The sequence below is a fragment of the Bos indicus x Bos taurus genome, chromosome 21 (assembly GCF_003369695.1).
Source record: "Bos indicus x Bos taurus breed Angus x Brahman F1 hybrid chromosome 21, Bos_hybrid_MaternalHap_v2.0, whole genome shotgun sequence".
Lineage (NCBI taxonomy): Eukaryota > Metazoa > Chordata > Mammalia > Artiodactyla > Bovidae > Bos > Bos indicus x Bos taurus.
In genome coordinates, this window is record NC_040096.1 from 23,007,187 (window position 1) to 23,032,984 (window position 25,798).

The 25,798-nt window shown below is 52.3% G+C and overlaps 1 protein-coding gene across 1 annotated transcript in view; it reads right to left on the reverse strand.

The window, feature by feature from the left end:
* Positions 1 to 8,780: 8,780 nt before the first annotated feature.
* The window catches only part of AP3B2 (adaptor related protein complex 3 subunit beta 2), a 36,898-nt gene continuing 19,880 nt past the window's right edge, over positions 8,781 to 25,798 (reverse strand). Inside the window, exons 13-26 of the mRNA XM_027521000.1 lie at positions 25,553 to 25,662; positions 24,247 to 24,423; positions 17,350 to 17,536; positions 15,981 to 16,099; positions 15,277 to 15,385; positions 14,784 to 14,907; positions 14,261 to 14,444; positions 14,057 to 14,117; positions 13,628 to 13,734; positions 13,211 to 13,439; positions 12,693 to 12,777; positions 12,391 to 12,488; positions 9,296 to 9,434; positions 8,781 to 9,193 (exon numbers count right to left, since the gene is read on the reverse strand). Coding sequence (XP_027376801.1) covers positions 9,043 to 9,193; positions 9,296 to 9,434; positions 12,391 to 12,488; positions 12,693 to 12,777; positions 13,211 to 13,439; positions 13,628 to 13,734; positions 14,057 to 14,117; positions 14,261 to 14,444; positions 14,784 to 14,907; positions 15,277 to 15,385; positions 15,981 to 16,099; positions 17,350 to 17,536; positions 24,247 to 24,423; positions 25,553 to 25,662 — 1,880 coding nt within the window. The 3' untranslated portion in view covers positions 8,781 to 9,042. The remainder of the gene's footprint in view (positions 9,194 to 9,295; positions 9,435 to 12,390; positions 12,489 to 12,692; positions 12,778 to 13,210; positions 13,440 to 13,627; positions 13,735 to 14,056; positions 14,118 to 14,260; positions 14,445 to 14,783; positions 14,908 to 15,276; positions 15,386 to 15,980; positions 16,100 to 17,349; positions 17,537 to 24,246; positions 24,424 to 25,552; positions 25,663 to 25,798) is intronic.

Genomic DNA, 25,798 nt, shown 5'->3' on the forward strand with positions numbered 1-25,798 from the left:
CCCTGGAACCCTCCCACACCAGCCCTATCTGGAGCTCTTCCTTCTCTAAGAGCAACCCACCCACAAGTCCCACCCTGGCTCACAAACAGCGTAGAACAACTCATCTGAGGTGATGTATCTTGCTTGTCCTCTCAGGGAGTGCCACACCCGGATACCTACAGCACAGGAGCCAACTGAGGGTGTATGGCAGCACCAGGAAGGCCCCAGTTACATCTAAGGAGGATTAGCTGATGGATGCTGTGCAGGAATGACATCTCAGCCCGGCCGAATCTTTCAAGACAAGCTGGAGAAGCAGTTTTTGTGTTTTTGGGGGGTTTTTTTAATGTGCAATCTTCCTAATTTTAAATTTGGTCATTAATTCAAAGAATCAAGCCCAGCCTATCCAGGGGCCTCATGCAGCTCATGCTTTTTCTTCCCTGACCCAAAGCTGAGCAAGAGAAGAACCGGAAACTGGAATAGTGCCCAAGGCAACAGTACCTGGGAGCTCTTTCATATTTTAAAACTCCCAGCTGTAAGAAAAGGAAGGCATCTTTCAGGTGTCTTGGAACAGAAATTTGTGCTGCATAAAATCCCTCTTCTTAAAACTTTATGTTGCAGTAATAATGAGAATACAGTTGACCTTGTACTTGACTGAGTACTTGGCCTGTGCTTGGCACAGTTCCAAGTGTTTCACCTGCATTAACCCATTTGCAGACAAGGAAACTCAAGCTCAGAGAAGTAACTAGCTTAAGGACTCCCAGTTTAAGTAGAAAAGTGAGGACTCAAACCCAGGCAGTCTTCTGGCTTCAGAGCCTAAAGCTTTAACCAGATAAGAACAAAATGTCCAGCACCCTTACATGTGTACTACCTTCTGACTGACCCCAGAGCGCAATGTAGGCAATGAAGGAAGGGGTGGGTGCATGCACATACACTCATGCGTTTGGTGAGTCCTGGCTGCCTGCTCTGACTTGGCCAGGCTTGCAGGTTATACAGGAAGAACAGTACCCCTGACTAGATGCCTGTAGTACACAGGGCCGGGTGCGGAAAGAGGCAGAGGTGGAGGTATTACATGACTTGGTCAAGTCCCCGCAGCTGGTCACTGAAGTAGCAGGAACAAACAGGCAGCATTATCCATTCTCCTAGTCAACAAATAGCCTTTGAGCCCAGCCATGCCTGGCACCATCTCTGCAGTCAAGCCCCAGATTTATAACACAGGTTTTGAGTGTAACTGTAATTGGCTGGACTAAGTTTTAAATGCATGTACCAGGAGGGAACCTGGTATTCTTTTATATGCTCAGGTGTTTGGTGCCTCCACAGCAGGCAGAGAGCTAAAAGAAGAAAAGAGACTGCAGGGAGAAAATAACTTTCCTGGCTGGAAAAGATCAGAAGGGAGATTCCTTTAGGAATTCAAGACCACAAAGTAAAGTAAGCATATAGTGTCTACTCAGCTTTTGCCAAGCTCTGTGCAAAAGAAACCACTTTGTTTTTTTTGAGTTTTTTTTAATGCCCTTTTAAGTGGAATAAAAGAAACTAGATCAGCCCCACCTTTCATCATACACAAATGGAAATTTTAAGTGGGCTAAAAAAGCAAATGTATACAGCATTACTTGGAAATTTTTTGTTGTTCGGTTGCCAGGAAATTTTTTTAGAAAACAATATTAGGAAAATATTTTTATTACACTGGAGTACAGACAAGATTTGTGAATGTGGAACAAGCACAGAGTATAAAGGAAAATTGATAACTTTGACCACATTGGAATTAAAACCTCTGGGTTCTCAAGTTTAAAACTTGAAAAGTCATACACTGGAGAAAGGTATTCGCAATATATGATCTACAAAGGACTGGTTTCCAAAATATGTGGGAACTTCTACAGTGAGGCAAATAGAAAAATAGACAAAAGATGGGAATGGGCCATTGACAGGAGTGGAAGCGCAAGTGTCCAACAAACCTATCTCAAGATGCCTACACTCACCCACAACCAAGGAAATGCAAATGAACACAGAAGGATACCATTCCACACTCCCTGGACAGATGCAATGAAAAGGCTCACTCTCCCGGCGGCAAACTCACTGCCAGTCAGGGTGTAAACTGGTTCAGCCACTTTGGTTGTGGGTTTTATTTTCTACATTTTTCAAATCGATGGCTAACCCACATACAGAATGCACAGAGTACACAGTCTTTGGTATCCAGTTTGATGCTTTTTTCCTACATATACACCCAGGTAACCACTACCCACACCAAGGCATGGACTCCTTCCAGAACCCCACAAGGTTCCATCATGCCCCTTTCCACTTCATCCCCTTCTCCTTGAGATAACTAATCCTGTAGTCACTTTTCTCACAGATTCATTCTGCCTGTTTTAGGACTTCATCTAAATTTTTAGCTTCTTTCATTCGACAGGATTCATCCATGTTGATGCAGGTAGCAGTAGTTAAGCCCTTTTATTGGTAAGTGGTATTCCATTGTATTGATATGCCATATTTGCTTCTCCATTCTCCTGGTGATTGGCAATGTGAATTGGACTATTATGAATGATGATACCATGAGTATTCTTGATGTGAAGTACAGCTACCCTGGAAAGCAATTTGGCAATGTTAAGTTGCAGGTGTGTATGTGCTACCGCCAGGAATCCCACTCCTGGGGTAACGTGTTAGAGAAACTTGCCCACATGTTAAAGAGGCAGAAGTTGAGGTTAGAAGTTCCGATAGGTGTTATTCAAAATTGCAAAAATAAATACCTTACATACCTATCGACAGGAGAATGGATTGATAAATTGTGGTCTAGTCATACAAAATGGCAACCCACTCCAGTACTCAACTTGGAAAATTCCATGGACAGAGGAGCCTGGTGGGCTACACTCCATGGGGTTGCAAAGAATCAGACATCACTCAACAACTGAGCATGCACACACATACACAATGGAATACTGTATATAAGTAAAAGTACTGAAATAAAGCTAATCGTATCAACATGGATGACTCATACACAACATTGAATGAAAAAAGCAGAATGTAGAAGAATACATACTCTACGATGCCGTTTATATAAAATTGCTAAACAGGCAGTATATTACAGTCACAAAGTACAATATATTGTTTAGGAATACATCTGTATGTAGTAAAAGTACCCCAAAATGCATGGCCTTGATAAACATAATAACATTTAGAACACTGATTTATTCCAGGTGGGGAGGGAAGCGCTCTTGAGACGAGGAATCCAGTGGGTATCTGCTGAATTGATGAGTGCTTTAGTTCTTAAACTGGGTAAGCAGACACAGGTGGTTATTTTACTTTTTAAACTTGAAATATAATTGTTTAAGGAGATACAGGGATGGGGACAGTTCAGGGCAGAGGTGTGCTGGTAAGTGTTGACAGTTGGCCACAGGGAGGGGAGTGACTTGCAGTATTCACCAATTTCTGTGGCATAAAGACCATGCGTGCAGCTAAGAAGCTTCAGTCATGTCTGACTCTTTGCAACCACCATGAACTGTAGCCTGCCAGGCTCCTCTGTCCAAAGGATTCTCTAGGCCAGAATACTGCGGTGGGCTGTCACACCCTTCTCTAGAGTATCTTCCCAACCCAGGAATTGAACCTGTGTCTCATTATGTCTCCTGCATTGGCAAGCGGGTTCTTTACCACTATCCCCACCTGGATAGTGGCTGATTTCAACCTGCCAGTGTGATACCAGCGGATGCTCCCAAGCCGGCTCCAGCACACCACTGACACTGAATGTGGCAGAAGTTTGCTCCAAAGGCCAGAGCTGGGAGCCCAGGCTTGCTCTGAGGACGTTTCCAAAACCCTAGGACCTGGGTCAAGGGCTGGATTGTATTCATGTACGCTGTTAAGTTATCCAGAAGTGAGGCTGGTTAGAACAACAAATATTCATTTTCACACAATTTCTGAGAGTCAGGAATCCAGGACGGACTTATCTGGGTGTTTCTGGCTCAGGCTGTCTCCTGAGGTTGCAGTCAAGCTCTCAGCCAGAACTGCAGTCATTTGAAGCTTTGCCTGGAGCTGGATCTGTCTCCCAACTCCACCCACCCCAGATTCACTTGGTTCCTCCTTACAGGGACTGCTCCAGGGGGCTGCTAAGATGGAGGTGAGGGGAGTGTCATAAGCTCATCTCCAAAATAACAGACTCTGGCTTCTACAGTATTCTGTTGTTTACACACGCCAACCGTGATGAGATGCAGGAGGGGATGACTCCAGGGGGCAAATGCCAGGAAGCAGAGATCACCAGAGGTTGGCTCACTCATTGGTCACAGTGGGAGGAGAGTGCTGGTTGTCATGAGATGCTTGTAAAGGGGTAAGGGGATGCCTAGGGTCTCAACGAAAGGAGAGACAGGAACCTGAGGGGCCCTCCCCCTCATTTTATAGCTGAGGAGACTGAGGTTGAGGGGTTTCCCGGAGCACGGGGTCTCCGTCTGGCCTTGGTCCAAGTGAGAAGGACCATGCCTCACCGTCTCCCTGCCTGCCCTCTGCAGGTGCAAATCAAGACCTCCATCAAGGCCACCTTGCCCACGAGTTCCTCCTTAGAACTGTTTCCTCACATTCTCCCTCAGCCAAAACAAGACAACCCCCACTTATTTCCACACACCTCATCCCCTGCCACAGGGACCCCAGAGAGCCCCATATGGTACCATGTTGGCATTACCGGACACAAGTCTGTGCTGGCCTTCTGGGATCCCACTGCCATTTGCAGACCGGGGTAGAATCGTTTCAGAGCTCTGTGATTGATCTCTGACCAAAATATCAACGCTGCTATCTGTTTCTTGATCTGAATACTAATTACATGGGTTATTCGGTCTACGAATAAAGTTGTTTTTTGTTTTTTTTTACATAGTCCCAAAGACAGGGACACGTGTCTGGGAAGATCCCAGACAGAAGCATTTTGCTGAGCTGTTAGCAACCTTTATTCTCCAGGTACCACTGGGAAGTACCACTCAGGTGGACTCACGGGCAGATCTGAAAAGGGACTAAAGTTAGAGTCCCTGGCAGCAGATAAGAAGTGATATTCAGGGTGAAGGTGCCATTCAGGTAAGTAACCCCCAGCATCGCTCACCTTCCTCCACACCATGCCGAGGCCCAGAGACGCCCAAGCATCCTTGGTAGTCATGGGGCCATCAGGGTGGGGTTCCCAGTGGTCAGGATTAACAATGCAGGCCCCAAGTGCTCTTTCTTGGTAGACAGGTTAGTGGGATGAGGGGAGAGAGGAGACAATAGGGTAGAAGAAAACAGGTTCAAGCCAGCACCATCAGGTAGAAGATCCAGGAAGGTGCACATTTCAAACCTCTGTCCTGAGCCCCACCCTTCCAGGCACTGGCTCACCATCCTTCTCTTGGCCCTGGGAGATAACACTGACCAGGCTGTGGAAGAAGGAAGACCAGCTCATCTCCTTGAGGATGCTGGTCTGTGCATACCCTCCCTCAGCAGCTCTCCTGGCCCACCCCTGAGCTGGGGCTCTCCCAGTCCAGCAGGCTCTGCAGCCAGTTGCAGGCTGGTGGCATGAGACAGGATCTACTGGGATGAGCAGTCCCTCCATGGTTCACACCCCAGTCCTGGGTGGTTATCAGCCCACAGCCTCTTTGCCACCACAGTGCCGAGCACTTGCTGGCTGCTCAGATGCTTGACAAGGAAGAAGATACCTGAGGCGGGCCTTTCCCCACCCCCACCCTGCTTCATGTGTAGCCACAGTAGAAATGGGAGTGACAGAGAGGGCCCTGAATGTGGCTGGGGAGGCGGAGAAGAAACTGATGGTGAGGGGGACTTCCCTGGTGGTCCAGTGGTAAAGAATCTGCCTTGCAATGCAGGGGACACAGGTTTGATTCCTGGCTGGGGAACCAACACTCCATATGCCACAGAGCAACTAAACCCCTGCATGCGCCACAACCAGAGAAACCAAGTGGCATCTAGTGAGCCTGCATGTGGCAACGGAAGATCCCATATGCCGCAACTAAGAGCTGACTCAGCCAAATAAGTATTTTAAAAAAGAAACTAGTAATGAGGACCCTGGCTATCCAGGAGCCAGGCCTTGGGGGCGGGGGGTGGGTCAGAAGTCTCCTTTGCCCAGTAAAGCCAGGGGAAATCCTGGGCACAGTGAGTTATAGACCTAACATCCCCTCCCTTTGATCTGAAGACTCTGCCAAAGAGGTGACTCTCAAGATGCCCAGGAAAAGGTGCTGAATTAGCCTAGGGGCTGGGGCGGGGTAAGTTCAGACCTGGGCAAAACTAGCACTGCCCCCCTCACTCTGGGATCCTTGTTGCAGACACTTCCTTAGGGTCCCTAGATGAATCTGTCCCCCAGACATCGTGGCTAGCCAGCTATAGCCGCCTGGCCAGAAACCGCACCCATTCCTTGTACCCATTTGCCAGGACACTGCTTTGAAGCGATCCTGGACTGGGTTCCCATTCTCAACCCCTCATGGAGTTCATTGTCCTGTCAAGGCCTGTGTTCTGGCTCAGACCACACTCAGACTTTCTGGTCCTCACTAATGCTCTACCCAACCCTCACCAGGGGCACCTTCTGCCTCAGTGCCAACCCCTGGGCTTCTGTCCATTTCTGCCCCCACCCCAGTCCTCCCTGAGTGCCAACAGAGCCCTTCCTAGGTTTCTCTGTCATCCTGGGCCCCATGTGAACCCCCTAGTCCTGGGCCCAGCTCTCTGGCTGCCCCTCAGCACTGTCACGGGATACATGAGATAGAGGAAGCCTGTGGCCACAGTGGCAGACTTGAATCAGTGACATGATCCAGGATATGACAGAGATTGGAAAGAAGAATATTCTGGGGAGAAGGGAGCCCCTTCCAGGTCCTGCATGTCTGATCTGTGTCCACCAGGGAGGCTCATCCCTGCCGACACTCACTCAGGGATGCCGACGTGGCAGGGCCATAGGAGGTTTGGCTGTTGATCTAGGGGTTTTAGAAGACACAGGTTGGGCTGAGGGCGGGGCGGCCCAAAACCCTTCCCCTCTGACCGACATTTAATCACTGCAGACCATCCCCTAAAACAGAATGGGGCCCTTTTGCTTTCCTTGAAAGGTTGAAGATTGCTGCTTCTGCCTGCTTCCTCAGTGCCAGCTTTCCCAGCAAGGCTCCTCCTCCTCACCAGCTGCAGACCCAGACTCTCCCTGCTCATGCCCAGCTCTCCTACCTCTCCCGAGGCTGTCTCATGCTCGAGAACCATCTTCTCAGGAATGGTTGCTGCTGCTAACCCCACAGCCTGGGATTTGCTCCAGGGGAACCAGCACAGGGCTGTGACTGAGGTTCCTGGGCTCTGCACTCTCACTTAGGGGCTGGAGACCCAGGTTCCCTTTCCACAAGGTTCTGGGAACCTGGGCTGTGGGCTCCGTGGGGGATGGCAGAGGACATGCCTTCTGTGCTTCTGGTTCCTACAGAACCCACTTGGGGGCCTGCACTGCAAAGTCCAGGTTGGTAAGGAATTCTCGGATGGTCCTTGTTCTGATTTTTCAGAAAATTGCCCTCACGTTCTTTCTCCTGTTGCAGGCAGTGCTGATTTAGAGACACAGCAAGAACCAGTCCACCATTTGAGTGACCCCTGAATGGTGGATCAGTCCCCTCTCAGAACCTGCAGTGATAAAAACAGTGATCTCAGGGGGACTCTGGGGCCCCAAGGCTCTCACACAGGTAGCAGCCCCAGCTGCCCTCTGGTGCCACAGAGCCTGGCAAGTCCCCGGAGGCAAGGGCAGGGCTGTCCCCTGACACCGCCTTTGTTCTCCTTCCCTGAGAAGAGGGCCACACTGGCTCCACCCTGTCTGTCCCTAAACAGACCTGCTCAGGGCCTCTTCCCTGACAGGGCTGGGGGATGGGGTGGTCAAAGGACTGAAGTCTTGGTTATGGAGGATCAGGGCTGAGATCCTACATCTCCAACTGTCACCGGAGTGTTTTTCCTGTAACACAGTCCATCAAAGGGTCCTGGGACAAATGCATTCCGAGGTCAAGAGCAAATGGAGTCCCAGTGCACATTAGCGTAGTAAAGGCTCTGAGAAGGCCTGTGGGAAATTACCTTACTGGGTTTCAATCTGTGATTCCTAAACTTATTGGATTACAAGCTTTCTACAAGCTTTCTATTTGTTTTTGGCAGAACACATGCTTATGGAACCCCTTTTATCCATTTAGGAACCACTGCCTGCTCAGGCTCTTTCCTCACCAGGAAAAGGCCCTGACCCCCACGGCCACCCCCGGAAGGCTTGTCCCAGGGTGGAGGCTCTATACCTCATTCCTCTAGTGTGTGTGTGGAGCACAGCCATGGTTGCTGGGATCTCGTTAGAAATGCAGACTCTCAGGCCCCACTCCAGACCCACAGATATGAATCTGCACGTTAACAAGACCCCCAGGCCATCTGATGAAGCACTGTTCTGCATCTCCTGTTCTTCCCTCTCCAAGACGCCCCTTGAGTCATCTCCCCAGCAAACTGGGGGCTTTAGGCCCATCAAGATGCAGTTGACATACTTTGAACCTTGCACCTATGTTTGGGAATTCCCCAGATTATGAGTTCTCCTTCTCCAGGGCCCATGAGGGGAACCAAAAGGGACAGTCAGATGTTGAAGAGGAATCTTTGCTGAGGCTTGTAGAGGACCAAGGAGTTCTTCCAGCTTGGCCTCTCCATCCTGATCAGGTGTCTCTTCCATAGAGATGCGTGGAGACTTGAAGACAGTCATCTTGGGGCTTCAACCTAGAAGACCAGTAGCGGTCATTCACAAGGGTCAAACACTGTCAATCTTGGGAGCTAGCCCCCCAGTCCACCCCCTTAGGTAGAACCCAGAAGAAAGGGAAGATGAGCCAGCCTCTAGGGAGAAGATATTTTATTGAGCTTTTGCCACATAAATAGCTACACCAAGCTGGGAGGGCTGAATGGAATCCCTCTGCACAGATCACTAAGGAACCCTTGGGGAGGGGGACCAGAAGGGAGCCTGGTAATGACCAGAGAGAGAGAGAGGACTCCGCTGGATGCTATATGGAATGAGGGGAGAGAGAGAGAGAGAGGCTAGTAGCCTACACATCACGAGGGAGGGACAAGAAGGGGTCACACAGGTCACAGCCCTTGGTATCACTGGGTCAGGGCCTGCACCACGTCCTTCACCAGCATGGTGCCAATCACCATCTTCTCGCTGTTGACCGTCAGCTGGGCAGCTCCAGTAGGCCGGGCGTCCAGAGTCAGCAGGACCAGGCTCCCACTGGTCAGCGTCCTCCCTGCAAACCTGGCGTAAGGGTGGAGGAATGGGCTCAACACTGGGGCCCAGGGCCCCTCCTTCCAATCAGGCCCAAGAGCCCATCTCGTCCCCCTTGCTGGCAGTCAGTACCTGTACTCGTCAGATGTCCCACAAGGGACACGACCCAGGTTGGCTGTGGCTGTCACTTTCTGCACCACAACGTGGTCACTCCGACAGGTGTCTGGCAGCGTGAGCTTCTCTGTGATCTCGTTCATGCCCGTCAGCTTTGCTGGGGGCAGAGGTCGTGGTGAGGGTGAAGGCCATGGTGGGTGCCCCTGGGCCTGCACTGAGCATTCTCACCAGGGTCTACGCAGGGCTCCCTCACCAGTCTTGGGGAGGGGCTACTTCCCTCTTGGGCCGTGTCCTCCCCTAGGGAGACTCTGTCAGCCTCTCCCCGCCCCACCCCGGGGTCTGTCCATACTGCAGACCAGAGACCGACTTGGTGCTTCCCTACTGTCAGACATCTGGGCTACCAGCCACCTGGGAGTGGCCAGTGGTTTTGGAGGCCAGTCAGTTCTCAGAGGTTTCCTCCGTCTGGCCCCCACATCTTTTGGTCTTTCCTGGTTGGCCCTCCAACCCAAGTTCAACTCTCCCCCAGCTCCTGGAGGCTGACTCGTTGCAGATAGGTCACTGGTAGCTGCTGTGGGTCCTCACCAGACAGGCCCGAGTCCAGGAGTCACAAGCAGCCCTCATGGGTGGACCCCTGATTTCACACAAGACAACAGCTCCAACCATGGCCCAGGCTCATGACGTCCCCAGGCCTTCAGAGCATCCCTGGAAACCCTCACTCCACAGGGCTGGCATCTCTGCACTCCTGTCCTCTCCCCAGCCACATAAGCTCCTCCATCTGCCCTGCCCACCTTCTCCTCAGCCTCTCTCCTCCCTCTGCTACTCCCTTCATTGTTCTCCTCTGGAGAACAGACACACCCTTCCTGTTTCTTTCATCCCCTCCATTCCTATCTAGTGACATTTTCTTGTCCTGTACTTTTAGTTTCTCCTCATCAAGTCTCATTCCTAAGTCCTCCCTAGAAGCTAGACATGCCATGATGCCAATACTGTTTCTCCTTCACTGTTGACCTCCAAGGGCCTCCAAAGAGGACTCACTTCCTCAAGCCCCGCTCTCTAGAAACCCACTGCAGTTGGCCTCGGTCTCCCCTTTGGCGATGACCCGCTCTCTCTGATGCCGGCACCAGTTCCCTATATGCTGGACCTGAAGGTCTCTGGTCATCTTGGCCTGCAGACTATCCAAGACACATTTCTACCTCCTCATCCCTCCTCCTGCCTACACCCTGCTCCTTCTCTTTCCCCTCCCTTCCTTTTTCTCCTGAAGGATACAAGTTTTCCTCAAGAAAGGTCTGTGGCCTCCTTATCTCCCCATTCATCTCTCCCTCAGGGTGATCTCACTTATAGTCACAGCTTCAGTTATCACCTCTCTGCTCCTGACTCCAGCCTAGAAGTGTTTCCTGGGCACAGACTCACATTTTTCAGTTGTGTATGAAACACCTCCTCCTGAATTTCCCACGTATATTTCAAAAAGCAGCTCATCCAAAACTATCCAAGATCTTCCCCTCTCCCTTGCCTGATCCATCCTTATTTCTTCTAGATTAGGGGTTTGGCAAATTAGAGCCTGAAGGCCAAATACAACATACCACCTGCATGGTCCACAATGTGGTTTTTGTTTTTTTTTAATATTTTTTAAGCATTGGGGGAAAAAAAATCAAGGCTAGATATTTCATGACACATGTAAAGTACATGAAATTCAAGTCTGTGTCCATAGATAGAGTTTTATTGGAATACAGCCACACTCATTCATGTATGTATTATCCATGGCTGTTCCTGGGTTACAAAGGCAAATTGCAGCAGAGACCACATGACCCAGAAAGCCTAAAATGTTTTCTGGGACTTCCCTGGTGGTCCAGTGGCTAAGACTTCGCCCTCCCAATGCAGGGGGCCTAGGTTCAATCCCTGGTCAGGGAACCAGATCCCATATGCCACAATCAAGAGTTCACATGCCGCAACTAAAAACCCTGCATGTTACAACTAAGACCCAGCACAGCCAAATAAATAAATATTAAAATGTTTAATATAAATAAAACATTTACTTTACCGCCCATTACAGAAAAAGTTGGCCAACCCCTGGTCGAGGTGAACAGCACTGCCATTCTCCCTGCTCTCTAAGCCAGATATTCTAGAGACAGCTTCCACGTCTCTGTCTCCTCTTTCATTCGGCAAATGCCCATGGAGTGCCTCTCCCCTACCTCAGCCTTTCATTCTTTTTGCTGTGGCTCTAATCCTGGTTCTCACCATCTCTCATCAAATCCACGTCAACAGCCTTATAACTCGTCACAGGATTTAGTCCAAGGTCACATACCAAGCAAGCAGCAGGTTCAGAACTTAAATCCAGGCTCACGAAGCCCCATGATTCCTTCCACTTTTACTGTTCTGCCTCTTCTTCCTGCTGCACATTCTCTCAATTCCAGTCCTAACTGTAAATGTTGCCAGATTTCGCTTTCTGAAGCCCAAGACTGAACTTTGCCCCTTCTTTGGAGAAGGAAATGGCAACCCACTCCTTGCCTGGAGAATCCCATGGATGGAGGAGCTTGGTGGGCTACAGTCCACGGTCTCAAAGAGTTAGACACGACTGAGCGACTTCACTTTCACTTTTGCTCAAAAAACTTCAATAATTCCTCTACTGCTAGAAAAATGAAATTTGTACTCCTTACCCCTCTATTAATGGAGTTGATACCAAATAACCTCTGTGACCCCTTTCAGCTCTGAAATTTTAGGATGGAAATCTTTTAGCACAGCATTCAAAGTTTCCAGAAACTAGACCGAACATATTTTCAGCTTTGTTTTCCCTACCTCCCAGTGCTAAGGATCCCTAGGCCCCAAGGCAAATTGCACCCCTGCTTGCTTCCTGTAAATTTTCATTAACGCCTACTCATAATGCTTCCCCAAGCTGGAATCCTGGCCTAGAATCTTCTGCCTGGTTGCGTCTCAACTCTCTCCAAGGTCTCACTGAAGTGTCCGAGGGTCTGGGAAGCCTTTGCTGGAGTCATAAGGGGCGAGGCCTCCCTCTGTGTGCAGCAGCTGAGGCTCCCACAGCATGTCTGTACGGTGGAGCTGAATAAGCCCCAGAGGAGGGTCCTGAGCACCCGTCCCACCCACCCCCAGGGAGCACTCACCCTGTTCCTTCTTGAACTCATTCTCACTCAGGAACACGGGGGCCATCAGCTCCCCAACGGGTGGCTGAATGGAGACATAGAACTGTCGGGTTTGGGTGCTAGGAAGGCCGGAGGAGACAGAGAGAGGGAGTCAGGCCAGCTTCTCTCCCCTCACCACGCACTGTGTCTGGAGGTAAGGCCCGAGGTCCTGGGACACTGTCCAGATCATGATGCCTCCCCACCTAACACCACCTCCAGTCCGTTTATTTTGACCCCTCCTCTTCCCAGCCACGCTCCCGCTCCTTCACAAGCTGGACACATACCATAGCTGGAAGTTGGCCGCCTGGGTTGAGTCACAGAAATTAATGCCCATGACAACAGTGGCAGACTCTCCAGGTGCCAGGGACTCTGCAGCAGTGGGAGGCAGGAGCAGGGGGAGATGGAGACCCCCATCACCTGATGGGTCTGGAACCCACACTCCTTCTCCCCTCCACTGCCTCAGCTGACCGCCTTCTATGGAACCTGGCTTTCTGGGCTGCTGGAGACTCTTCCTGGTTTCTTCCTAAAATCTAGACACCCACCCCCACCTGCCCTCACCCCACTGAAGTCAGCGCTGAATCAGTCAAGCCTCAAGCTCCTCCTGTCCTGATATGGACTTGCTCGTTTCCTAGTCTGTCTTGTCCACCGGGGCGTGGATTGTGGCAGATGCCATCTCTGTACTCCCAGAGCCTAGCTGGGCACAGAGTGGACTGTCAGCAGCCACAGGCAGACCTGTGGACCTCCCCACCCCCGTCCCCGCCCCGGAGCTTCCTCAACCACTCCGCGCACGGCCCTTCCGCACCGATTTCAGGGAACTCCTGGATGCTGATGCCGGGAGGCAGTTTGGGGGTGCCCAAGTGCAGGGCCTTGATGGGGGTGTCTGAGCTGTTGGAGAAGTGGATGTGCACAGACACCATGTGCGGGTCCCCAGAGAAAGGCTGGCGGCTGAAGGTGTAGTCCACAGCCAGCCCCTCGCCAGCCACACGGTGCAGCAGCTCCTGTCTCCCAGCTCCTGACACGGGACTCAGCAGCTGGTGGGGATCGGGTAGGGGGGTGGGAAGGATGGAAATGATCCACCAGAAAAGGGCCAGCCCCAGCCTCGTCCCCGCCTGTGCTCACGGAAACGGGGACTCAGAGTTACCACTCCATCACACCCCCTTCGCACAAACCCATACCGTAGGACATACCACAGGGATGTATTTCTGCCTAGCCCACTCACCGAGGGCACCAGCGGGGAGTCTGTGAGTGTCAGACCCTCCAGGTCAGCAGCCAGGCTAGTGGACACGACTGTGGGCGGGGACACAGGCTGGACACTGGCCGGGGTGACTGTGGGGCATACAAGGAATGTGATGATAAAGGAGAGGCAAAGTGGAATTGGCTTGGATAGGGCCATGGAGCCTAGGGCTCAGGGAGCAGACAGTTCAGCACCATGGACAGCGAGACGTGGCAACTGGTGCCTCCAGACAGATGTCCACCCTTGACTTCAACCCTGTACCTGGGGAGGTTGACCCGCTGCCCTCTCAGGCTCAAATATATTCGGTCTGCTCCCATTACCCTGAAGCCCCAGGGAACCTAGCCCAGGGTGCCATGGACCTTCCTACATCATCCTCCCCAGGCCTCCTTCCCCCTGACTTCTACCCAAACTCACAGTCCTCTAGGTCAAGCAGGGAGACCTCCTTGGCTGCAGGGGCACTTTTGCTACTGGGAGGCTGGAAGAGAAAAATTGGGTGTGAATGTGGAAGGGGAGTACCCTGGCCCGTTCTGGGTTGTGAGGAGACATCTGGGCCTGGCCCAGAGGGTGGAGGGGGCCCTGGGCCATGAGCCAACCCCCTTTCTACCCCAAGGCTCTCACTGTTTTTTTCCTCCAGGAGGCAGGTTCCACCTGCTCCTCCTCGGTCTCTGATGTCATCTCAGACTCTGAGGAGCTGCTGCTGGAATCGCTGCCCTCATCTGAGGACAAGCCGCCTTCTTGCCCTTCTGGCACCTTCTTCCTCTTCTTCATTTTCTTCTTCTTACCTTCCTCCTCACTCTGTTCACTGGAAGAGAGGGGGCAAATGGGGCTTGGGTCCAGCCTGGATGGCCCCTTCTTGCCTCACAGAAGAGCAGGGAAAGCTTGAAAACTGGGGGTGAGGGTGGGGAGCCCGGACCACAGGACACCACACCTGGGCTGCAGTGAGAGGTTCAGACCAGCCTGCGCCAGCTCAGGCCCTCTCCCCGAGTGCTTCCCCAGGCTGCAGCCCTCACGTGAGCAGCCCTGAAGGACCGCAGGCCCCAGCAGCCCAGGAGGTGGCTTGGGGGCTCTTAGGAGACTGACTAAGGCTGAGTGTTGGCCCTTCTTTCCCAAAGGAGACCCTGAAACCCCCCAGTCACTTCACCTCTCACTGCTCCTCCCTTTCTCCTCGTCCTCTTCCTGGTCTTCGTTGTCAGACTCGCTGCTGGACTCCCCGGAGCCGCTTTCACTGCTGCTCTTACTTTCCGATTCACTCTCGGACTCGGGGTCTGTGGAGGGACAGTCTCAGGCTTCCCTCTTCTGAGCTGGCCTCCTGGGGAGCCCTGGGCGCTCAGGTTCAGACTCTGCACTGATGCAGCAAACTCACCTCTTCCCCCTACCCGCCTCCGCCCACACCCTGAACTGCTCCCAGCCAGACGCCAACCAGACCAGCTGGGACACAGATGGACCCGTGTGGATAGAGGCCTACACAAGCACACACGTGTCTGGGACATGCAGTCAGTTCCTCCGGTGCATAAACACACATACTGGTGCACGTTCCCTTGGACCCATGACCATGTAACACAACAGCACACGCTTGCACCAGACAGGTAGCCACAAGACGCATGCACAGGCCCCAGCCCTGCCCATCTCCTCACCGCTGTCTGCAGACTCTGTGGGGCCCGATTCTCCCTCCGAGTCTGAGTAGAAGGGTTTCTCCTTCTCCTTCCTCTTCTCCCTATTGGAGCACTTGGTCCATTCAGGTACCTAGAGATGAGGAGTTGTTAGTCGCTTCAGTCGTGTCTATTCGAGACCCCATGGACTGTAGCCTGCCAGGCTCCTCTGTCCATGGGATTCTCCAGGCAATACTGGAGTGGGTTGCAATTTCCTTCTTCAAGAGACCTTCCTGACCCAGGAATCAAATCCGGGTCTCCTGCGTTGCAGGCGGACTCCACCATCTGAGGCACCAGGAAAGCCCCTCTTATCCTTCACTTGGCCCTGGCCCTGGCCCTGAGAGGGAGTAATGGGGGGCAGGCAGGGGCACTATCCCTGGAGGGTGGGGGTGGTGCTCACAGAGCCTGGCTGCCAACAAGGAAGGGACAGAGTTTGGGGCAGGCACGGCGGACAGCACACAGGGGAGAGGGGGCAGCAGAGGCTGGGGGAGCACTGCACACAGGGCAGGCCGCACGGCACACGGGGCGGGGACCTCTGTGTACTCGCCCAACAGGCCCACGTGGGTCTCCGTAAGGGAGAGGTCTTCTTCCTGCACGTGGGGAGGGTGTCAGGAGGGCCGGGCACACCCCCGGGGCTCCCTGCTGTCCACCTCTCTCCGCACACCCCTGCCCACCCCACTCCTGCTGACCTCCACGTTGCGCACAGATGGGTCCGGGGCTTCCTCTGGCCAGTCTGGCAGCTCCTGGTAGCCCGTGGCCTTGGCATTGAGCAGGTGGGACAGGGAGCCCAGCTGGAAGTGGTCCCGGTCTGAGGACAGGGTGAGAGGTCAAGCCAGGAGTGGCAATAAGGAAATGCCCTGGGGGTTGTTTCCTGGGTGGGGCCAGGTGATGATTTTGGTGGGAACATCCTAGCTAGACGGAAGAAGGGGTGGTCGTGTCCCCTAAGGGCTCTTCAGCCCTGACCACATCGGCAGGTCCACAGGCTGGGAAGAAGGTTGTATGACCGACAAGAGCAGGGCTGAGGGGCCAGGGAGGGTTGGGGGAAACTGGGAGCTCAGAGGAGATGGGAGGGCACTGGGCCCAGAGCTGCTGCAGGCCTGTCTGCCGGGGTCTGCCTGCTGAGATGGGGCGGGGAGGGAGGAGTAGAAATGCAGGCGTGGCTTCTCCCAGGGCATGGTGCGGGTGGGATGAGGGCTATATGGCCGCAGTGCCAGGCTCAGGAGGGAGGCCCGCTTGCGACAAGGGTATCGCCTCTAAGAGACTGGCCAGGCTGAGACCAAGGGCAAAGAGCTGTGTCTGGTCAGGCTCTGGCCTGCATGGGGAGAGCTGAGCCGTCTGCGCAGGAGTGGGACGGGATCAGAGCCAGAGGAGGGCAGCACAGAGACCTGTAGTGGGGATGAAAAGCACCGCCCACTTCCTCCCTGGGGCTTTTCCCATCTGCCCCACGGCTCTGAATCTCCTTACTCCAGGGGTCCAGGGCAGAGACAAAGCAGAACAAGAAGATACGTAGGAGAACCGAGCTTGGTGAAGGAAGCTCCCTCCTGAGGAGATTCCTGGGTCCAGAGAGCCAGCTGGGTCCCTCACCCCCTCGCTGTCAGAGCCCTTGTCACGGGACACCCACCTGAGAGATGAGGCAGGGCTGAGGGCCTGGGAACTGGGCTGATCTGCAATGACAGCCCAGCCAATGCTGGAAACCGCTTTCTCAGGACCCTTACCAACATACACCCCTCCTTTGTATGCAGTTCTACTTCCTGCCTTCCTAGATATGCCTGCTCAGGGAGGTGGATGGAAAGAGGAGTCTGACAGCTGAGGAGCCAGCGGCCCATCCTGCCTGGGAGGGCAGAGACCAAGTGAGATGATGCTAGTGGTGGTGGTGAGCGGGTGAAGGAGCAAGCCTGGGGCGCCACAGGACTGGTCCAGCCACAGGGGCAAAGGAATCCTGCCCACCAAAGGCTGGTGCCTGGCCGAGACTGAGACCTCAGGGGGAAGAGCCAGGCCTGGGGTGCTGGCCAATTCTCCCCTTCCCCCAGGAAGGCTCCTTTTGATTTCAGCTCCCACCTTTGAAGGACGACTCCAAGACTGGAGCTGGTTTGGGTGCCAGGAAGAGCTTCTTGGCATGGCGGCTGAGAGCCCCGCCCTGCTCCGAAGGGACAATGAGCTGCCGGGTGAAGCGTGCTCGGTCACGGATATCGTAGTTCTGGTCATACTTGGCTAGGCTCAGCACGTACTGGGTCAGCAGCTTGGTCTGGGACATGAGAGGTGAGTCAGCAGCCATCACAGAGGGTGGGGACACAGGAGGTGTCCAACCAGATTCTTTTTTTTTTTTTTTTGGCCATGTCCTGTAACATGCAGGATCTTAATTCCCTAACCATGGATGGAACCTGTGCCCCCAGCAGTGGAAGCACCGAGTCTTAACCACTGCACCGCCAGGGAAGTCCCAGAACCAGATTCTTTAAGCCAACAGCTCCAAGCACTGCTGCCTCCACCCAACTTTCCCTCCAACCCCACCATTGTGTCACTGTGTCAGGGCTTCCCTGGTGGCTCAGATGGTAAAGAATCTGCCTGCAATGCAGGAGAACTGGGTTCGATCCCTGGGTTGGGAAGATCCCCTGGAGAAGGGAATGGCTACCACTCCAGTATTCTTGCCTGGAGAATTCCATGGACAGAGGAGCCTGGTGGGCTACAGTCCATGGGATTGCCAAGGGTCAGACATGACTGAAGACAAACACTTTCACTTTCCTCCGTTGTGTCAGACCTACATTTTCCCTCACCTCCCCAGCCCTGACCCCTGACCCCAACATTGACAACTGCCTTGGACAGGACAAGAGGCTGCCCTTTTGGAACCCTCCCTCTTAGCCCTGGGGAGGCCATTCTTCCTCAGGTTTGTGGTCCCCACTGCCTTTGGCCCACTCCTAACTCACTAGTCCAGACTAAGCCAACCTCTCCACCCTGAGGTCTGGAACAGGTTTCGAGACCTCGCCATTCCTAGACTCCATCACCCAGGGGAAACCAGACGACAAAAAGACAAAGGGGGACACAGAGGAATCCCCTTGGCAGGGGCTGTCCGCATACCCCATGGACCCACAGACTAGAATCTGGGCAGCCCAGGGGTTTCAGAGGCCATAATCCCCTGCTGCTGCTGCTGCTGCTGCTAAGTTGCTTCAGTCGTCTCCGACTCTGTGCAACCCCATAGACGGCAGCCCACCAGGCTCCCCCGTCCCTGGGATTCTCCAGGCAAGAACACTGGAGTGGGTTGCCATTTCCTTCTCCAATGCATGAAAGTGGAAAGTGAAAGTGAAGTCGCCCAGTCGTGTCCGAGTCTTAGCGACCCCATGGACTGCAGCCTACCAGGCTCCTCCGTCCATGGGATTTTACAGGCAAGAGTACTGGAGTGGGGTGCTAATGAGGTTGGAGCAAACTGCAGCCACTTTAGGGTCTGCTGAAGTTAACATGGGGCTCACAGTCTGCAGTCAAGGGAGCTAGAGCCCAGGACCCCAGATCTCAACTTCTGCCCTGTTCCTATCTTCACAAAATGACAGTGGCAGCCACTATTTATGGAGTGCCTTCTTGTGCCCAGTGCTAGTGGGGCCTTTCACTGCCTCATGGAATCTCCACAACCCTTCCGAGAGGTGGCACTACTGCCCCCATTTCCAGAGGAAAATCAGAATCACTAAGTGACATCTCCTGGGTTCAGGAACCAGTTAGTGCTGCACCCAGGCCTGGACCCATCCAAGAGTAAATAGAGTGTCTGGACCCGGCACTGTATTTACCTGTTTACCTATTTACAGCCTACGCTCTGTGGCTGACCTCATCCAGGTCTCCATCCCTATGGCAAAGACAATCAAAATCCACCAAGTACATACATCCCGTGTCACGACGGCCACAGTATCTGGGGATATTCTGAGGGATGGGACCAGCAAACTGACTCTGGTCTTCCTGACGTTCTGGTTACACGGTGTTACATCCAGCCTTGGACACGGCTGAGCCAGGTAATCTGGCAGGGCCATCAGCAAGATGCTGGCCCAGAATCAGAGTAGCCGCTGTGACAAAACTCTAGAGAGCTGCTGTGATTCCACTCCTTCTACAATGGGGGCTTTGGCGGCCTCATGTTCAGCTCAGTCCCTTCCAGCACAGCACCGCCTGCAATACTGTTCCCGTCACAGGTAAGTACTCCAAACCCCACACTCCCTTTAGGATGCCCCCATCAAAATGGACTTCATTGTAGACCTGCCTCTCCTTGGCCAGACACCACCCTGCGTGCCAAGGCTACCAGATGTCCTTATCCACACTGACTATTATCAAGCAGCTGCTGATCCAACTCTATGGATTTCCCAGCTGGCCGATCATAGACCCTCTCTCCCTCCCCTCAAGTCCTTGCCTAATTCTGGAAAGAAGAGTTCAAGGTTTCAATCCATCTGTCCACAGCCTTAACTGCCCATCAACAACCAACCCAAGAAGGGGCTAGTCCCTCCACCTCAACACTGCAGGATTTGCCTATAGTTCATTACCCTGGACCATTCCCCAGGGGTCATCATATGCAGTCTGCAGCCCCAGGACACCTGCCTTGCCTAGCCAGTATGCACACGAATTACAGGCTGTTTAAGAAGGCCTATAACACAAGCTCCAGTGCACGAAGAACTGAACAAAGCTCCCAGTTGGACCCAAGGGCTCCAGCTGCCAGGAAGAATTTTAAGTGGGGAACATCGATGCCTTTTCAAGAACTTATGCCAGGACTTCCCCAGTGGCTCAGTGGTAAAGAATCCGCCTGCCAATGCAAGAGTCTTGGGTTTGATCCCTGGTCTGGGAAGATCCTACATGCCACAGAGCAACTAAGCTCATGCGCCACAACTACTGAACCTGTGCTCTAGGGCCTGGGAGCCACAGCTACTAGAGCTTCTGTGCCTAGAGCCTGTGTTCCGCAACAATAAAAGTCACAACCAGGAGAAGACTGCGCATGGCAACCAGAGCACTCATCACAACTGGAGAAAAGTCCTCACAGCAACAAAGATCCAACACAGCCATAAATAAAGAAGCAAAATTATTTTTTAAAAAAGAACCTATGCCAACATACCTGTTACCTTGAAAACACCTGTTAAATCATGCTAGGGAAACTAGCTCTTCAAAAAAAAAAAAGGAATTAAAATACATTCACACCTGACATGCTACACCAAAATAAGCTCTAGATGGATGCGGAGGACAGATGCCCAGGTCCTCTCCCACAATCCCACCTCCTGAAGCCCAGTCTTGCTCCCCTCCCAAGGGTGGGTGTGACCTAAAATGTGATTCTGACCAACAGAATATGGCAGAAGTGACCAGGGGCACCATATAACCCCATGACTGTTTCCGTACGTTCAACTCCAGTTTTGCTAGCAGACTGGCTCTGGACACTTTTATCCCTTGCGGCTCTGAAGAAGCAGGCAGCTATGTTTGGAGACCATGTGGCAAGGAGCTGAGGACGATCTCCAGCTGACAACCAGCGAGAAGCCAGGGCCTCAGTCCTACCATCGGGCATGCAAAACTGGATATGAATGCTTGCCCAACACAGCCTCCAGATGAGAATCCCAACTTGACCGGTTCCTCAGCTGTAACTATAGCCTTGCAATAAGACCCAACCCATGTGGCGCTAGTGATAAAGAACCCACCTGTCAATGCAGGAGATGTAAGAGATACGGGTTCAAACCCTGGGTTGAGACGATCCCCTGGAAGAGGAAATGGCAAGCCACTCCAGTATTCTTGCCTGGAGAATCCTATGGACAGAGGAGCCTGGGGGACTACAGTTCACGGGGTTGCAAAAAGAGTCCGACACGACCGACCGTGTGTGCATGCTCGCACATACACATACAAGACCCAACTAGGCCATACCTGGATTCTTGATCCATGGAAATAGAAAGTAAATATGTTTTTTTGGCCTACTAAGTTTGTGGTAATTTATTACACAGCACTAAAAAAACCAATACAATGGATTAAAAATAGAAAAAAAAAGTCTGGAGGAAATTATGCATGAAAATTTTAATTGATATGTGAACGAGGAAACAACTTTCTAAATATAAGGCATTATGAGGAAATAGAAACAAAAATATTAATGTACTGAACAAGGCACAAATGTACAATTTCTGGATGATTATATCTAGAAACCAAATTTAAAAAAAAAACAACCTAAGAAAATATAAAACCAATGCTGGTTTTTTCTAAGTGGTAGACCTATAGCTAATTTAAATATTTAACTTATAATATTTCTCTGGAATTTCCAAACATTTTATGATGAACATGCATTATTTTTATGGTATCAAAGAAGTTATTAACTAAAAAAAAAATAATGGAGAACTTGTCAGACTCTTCCACTCACTCTAGAAGCCAGATTTTAGCTCCCACCACGACCTAAGCAGACCCTCCTCCCAGGTATCTCATCAAGCAGACAAAAGCAAACCTACCTGCCAAAAGCATTCAAGCAGGCAGTTGCCCGAAGTGGCTGTAATGGTCACCTTCACTAATCCTGCCCCCCCAAGACCTCTGCCAGTGCATCTTCTGTTAGACCCTCTGGTTATCTGCTCAGCCACAGAAGGGCAGAGCTCATCCGTTATCTCCTTAACTCAGCCTGGGCCAGAGTCTGGCATGCAGTGGGGGTCAGCACATGGGGGAGGGGGCAGTGGCTGGGATTGCTGTGGCCTGTGGCAGGTTGAACATGTCACCCTCTTACTGGGAAGAGGGGAGCATCCTTGCTCTTTTGCAAGGATGGCCATGGGCACATGCAAACACTTCCCTCCTGGAGTACAGAGAATTCCTATTCTCCACCACTCTCAGCACAGGCTGAGAAAGAAGAAAAGAGAAAGACAGGGAGGGTAGGAAGGAGGAAAGCTCTCTTTACTGAGTCCAAGAACCATCCTAAGGAGCCTGTAGGACTGGCCTTAGGATGAAGGGTGTGTGGAGGTTCCATCTGTCTGAACAGCCTACTCAGAGTGGCCTGATGGGGACCGGGACCCCGTCCTGCCTAGGAGAGGGGCTAAGCCATCTGTACCCATGGCTCTCTGTGCCAGCTCTGACTATACCCTTTGTTGTTTAGTCACTAAGTTGTGTCCGACTCTTTGTGACCCCATGGACTGTAGCCCGCCAGGCTCCTCTGTCCATGGGATTTCCCAGGGAAGAATCCTGGAGTGGGTTGCCATTTCCTTCTCCAGGCTTTCTTCCTGACCCAGGGATCAAATTCGTGTCTCTGGCATTGCCAAGTGGGTTCTTTACCATCTGAGCCACCAGGGAAGATTGGCTGCAGCCCTTACTGCTCTGCATTTTGTGCTGTTTCCTCTACTTGGCTGTGAGCACTTGAAGGCCGGTAAACACGTCTCGCTTGTTGTCATCACCCAAGGACATAGCTCAGTGCCAGGCACAGTAGGCACTTGCGAAATGTATGTTAATTATGGTCATGAATAAATGCACAAGAAGCTAACAGGGACAACTTAGGGAAGAGCCACGTGGGCACACCCAGACTTATGCAAACATGCTGAATCACTATGCTGGGGCTCAGGGCTCTGGTGTGGTATTGAGCTTTTCAGACACCCCCTCTACCCAGCAGCCACCCACCTAGCCTGCTTCATCTTTTCAGACCTTCCTCCCACCTGCTCTTTTCTCCTGTTTGCATAAAGGAGGCGCACAGATATTTGTTCCAAGGCTTCCCTGTGGTGCCTTTCCCTCTAACTTGTCTCCAATCTGCTTCTCCCACAATACTGACACCCACAGACCCAGCCCCTCACAGCTTCCACACGACCACGGTCCATCCCAGCTCCTGACAAGAGGCCCCACATGTGACAGCCCTGCCCCCCAGCTGGAGGCCCTGGGGCCCACCCTGTCTACCGTGGGTCACAGAAGATGCACAAACACCACCATCCAAAGACTCCATGGGACGGCAAAGAGGCCACCTTCAGGCCGGCAGAGATGTCACCACCTCCAGGGGATGGCCCACATGCTTTGTTTGCTCTGAGGGTTGCCAAATCGTTTCTACAAAAGGCCGAGGACCTATTTTAGGATTTGCGGGCCATATGGACTCTGTTGCAGCTACAACATCCATAGACGATAAACAAATGAATGAACGTGGCTGTAGCCCAGTAAAAGTTTATTTACAACAACAGGCAGCAGGCCAGGTTTGGACTATGGGCGGTGGTTTGCCAACCCCTGCCTCGCCTGACTGAGCAGAGCAGTGAGTGTGGGAACTATCATGGCGCCTGGTGTTCTAGCACCTTGAAGAGCTCTGGCACGTTACACTTGACTCATAGCAACGTGTCCTGGGACCATCTCAGAGGATGCCGGACACTCAAGAGGCTGTTAATATCCTGATATTCCAGCTTAGCTGAGCCGTGTTCTTGGTGCCTTTCATAATATTTCACCATGGGAATGACAATGACCACCAGTACCACCCAGGCTTGTGCCCTCTTATCGCTGGCATAGACTGGTGAAGCATCACCAAGCTTTGCGGGGAGGAGGACAGACCACATCTCCTGGGACATGTGGTCTCCCATCAAGGCCTGTCATTGCAGGTCCCTCCCTCTGGCCCCAGCATCCTGAAGGCAGCAAGTAAGGACACTCCCACTGGAAGACTGGAAGTCACAGCCCCACAGAAGAGTCTCTTCAACATGGCCACCATCTCTACTATGCCCTTGGGCCTCCAGAGTAGTCGTGGACTCTGGGGAACATTGGGTTACATGGGCAGACCAGCCACCTATCTTGAACTCTGTCTTCAGAAAGGGGTGCTGATATATGTATAACTGAATCACTGCGCTGTACAGCAGAAACGAACACAACACTGTATATCAACTATACTCCAATAAACATTAATGAAAATACAAAATGAAAAAACTGACAAAAAGAGGTACTCAAGTTCATGCCTACCTGGTGAGGACCCACAGAACACCACCTGGGCTGTTTCTGGGGCCCAGAGAGCTTTGAGAGGCATCTCTCAATCAGTACCTGCTTTGAGTTGGTCAGGTAGAGCTTGGCTGCCAGGTTGATGACCTGCAGTTTGACGATGTCCTCCTCGGCAGTGAAGGATTTGGCCATCTTTCTCAGGACGTCTGGTGCAATCCTGGGGACGTGCTCACAGTACTCGCCGATGAGCCACAGGATGCTGGCTCGGGCCATGGGCACCTGTGTGGGTGGGAAAGGAGTCAGGACTGGGGTGCCTGTGGGAATGTGGGTGGGCATGTGGCCTGCCAGGGAGCCAGCACTCCTCCCATCTGCGCTCACTTCTCTAGAACTGGGAGTGGGAGGTGGTGGGAGAGAAAATACTAGGTGGGCATTTCTCAGGCAGCATCTCCCCTCCTCCCCAGGGTTTCAAGAGCACGCACAGAGCCTTGGAAGTTCAGTCACAGTTGGTATAAAAGACTGGCTTTCTGGATCCACTGTGCCCTTGATGCTTTCTATCTAAGGATGCCATGTTATCCTTCCTGAGTCTTCAGGAATGCCTTGTCTGAATGTTTCAACTTGGCAGCGCAACACAAAAACACACGCCTGTCAACCAGCCACCCCGAGCCAGAGCTTTAGAGAAAACATGAGTGTGGACCAGGCTGGAGCTCAGCAAGGGGTCCCCAAAGGGAAGGCAAACCAGGGTCACATGGTCTCGTCTTTCCCCTTCTCCCACCCAAAGACCTTCCAAGCCAGTAAGAATGGTTTGGAAGTTGATTTTTTTATTTAAAAAGTGAAAGTGTTAATCACTCAGTCGTGTCCGAACTCTTTGAGACCCCATGCTCTATAGCCTGCCAGGCTCCTCTGTCCATAGAATTCTCCAGGCAAGAGTACTGGAGTGGGTAGCCATTCTCTTCTCCAGGGGATCTCCTCCACCCAGGGATCGACCTGGGTTGAACCTGGGTCACCTGCATTGCAGGTGGATTCTTTACTGTCTGAGCCACTAGGGAAGCCCCTGATTTTTTCTTTTTCTTTTTGATTTTTATTAAGGCCAGTTTAATTATAGGATCTTTTTTTAAAAAAAATTCATTTATTTGGCTGCATTGGGTCTTTAGTTGTGGCATGTGGGATCTTCGTTTGCATCATGTAGGATCTTTTGTTGCAGGGCACAGGCTCGTTAGTTGTGGTGAACGGAGTTAGTTGCCCCTTGGCATGTGGGACCTCAGTTCCCCAACCAGGGATCAAACCCGGGTCCCCTGCCTTGCAAGCCAGATTCTTAACCACTGGACCACCAGGGAAGTCCCTAATTATAGGGTCTTAAGATCACGGGGAGGTTCCTGGGTTGGGGAAGCCAGTGGGGTCACCCCCTCACCTGGATGTTGTCTGTGAGCTTTGCCAAGTGTTTGATAATCTCTCCATGCTGGGCTGGCTGCATTTGCAGCAGCTTCTTGATGACCACCACTGACTCTGCGACCACAAGCTCTGTGGAACAGGAAATGAGCCCAGGACAGTCAGATGGCCACACACAATGGGCAGACACACTTGCAACGCCCCCAGGCCCTTGGCTTTGCTCCTCAACCTCCTGTACTTCTCCAGTGGCCCTCAGAGAGGCAGGGGT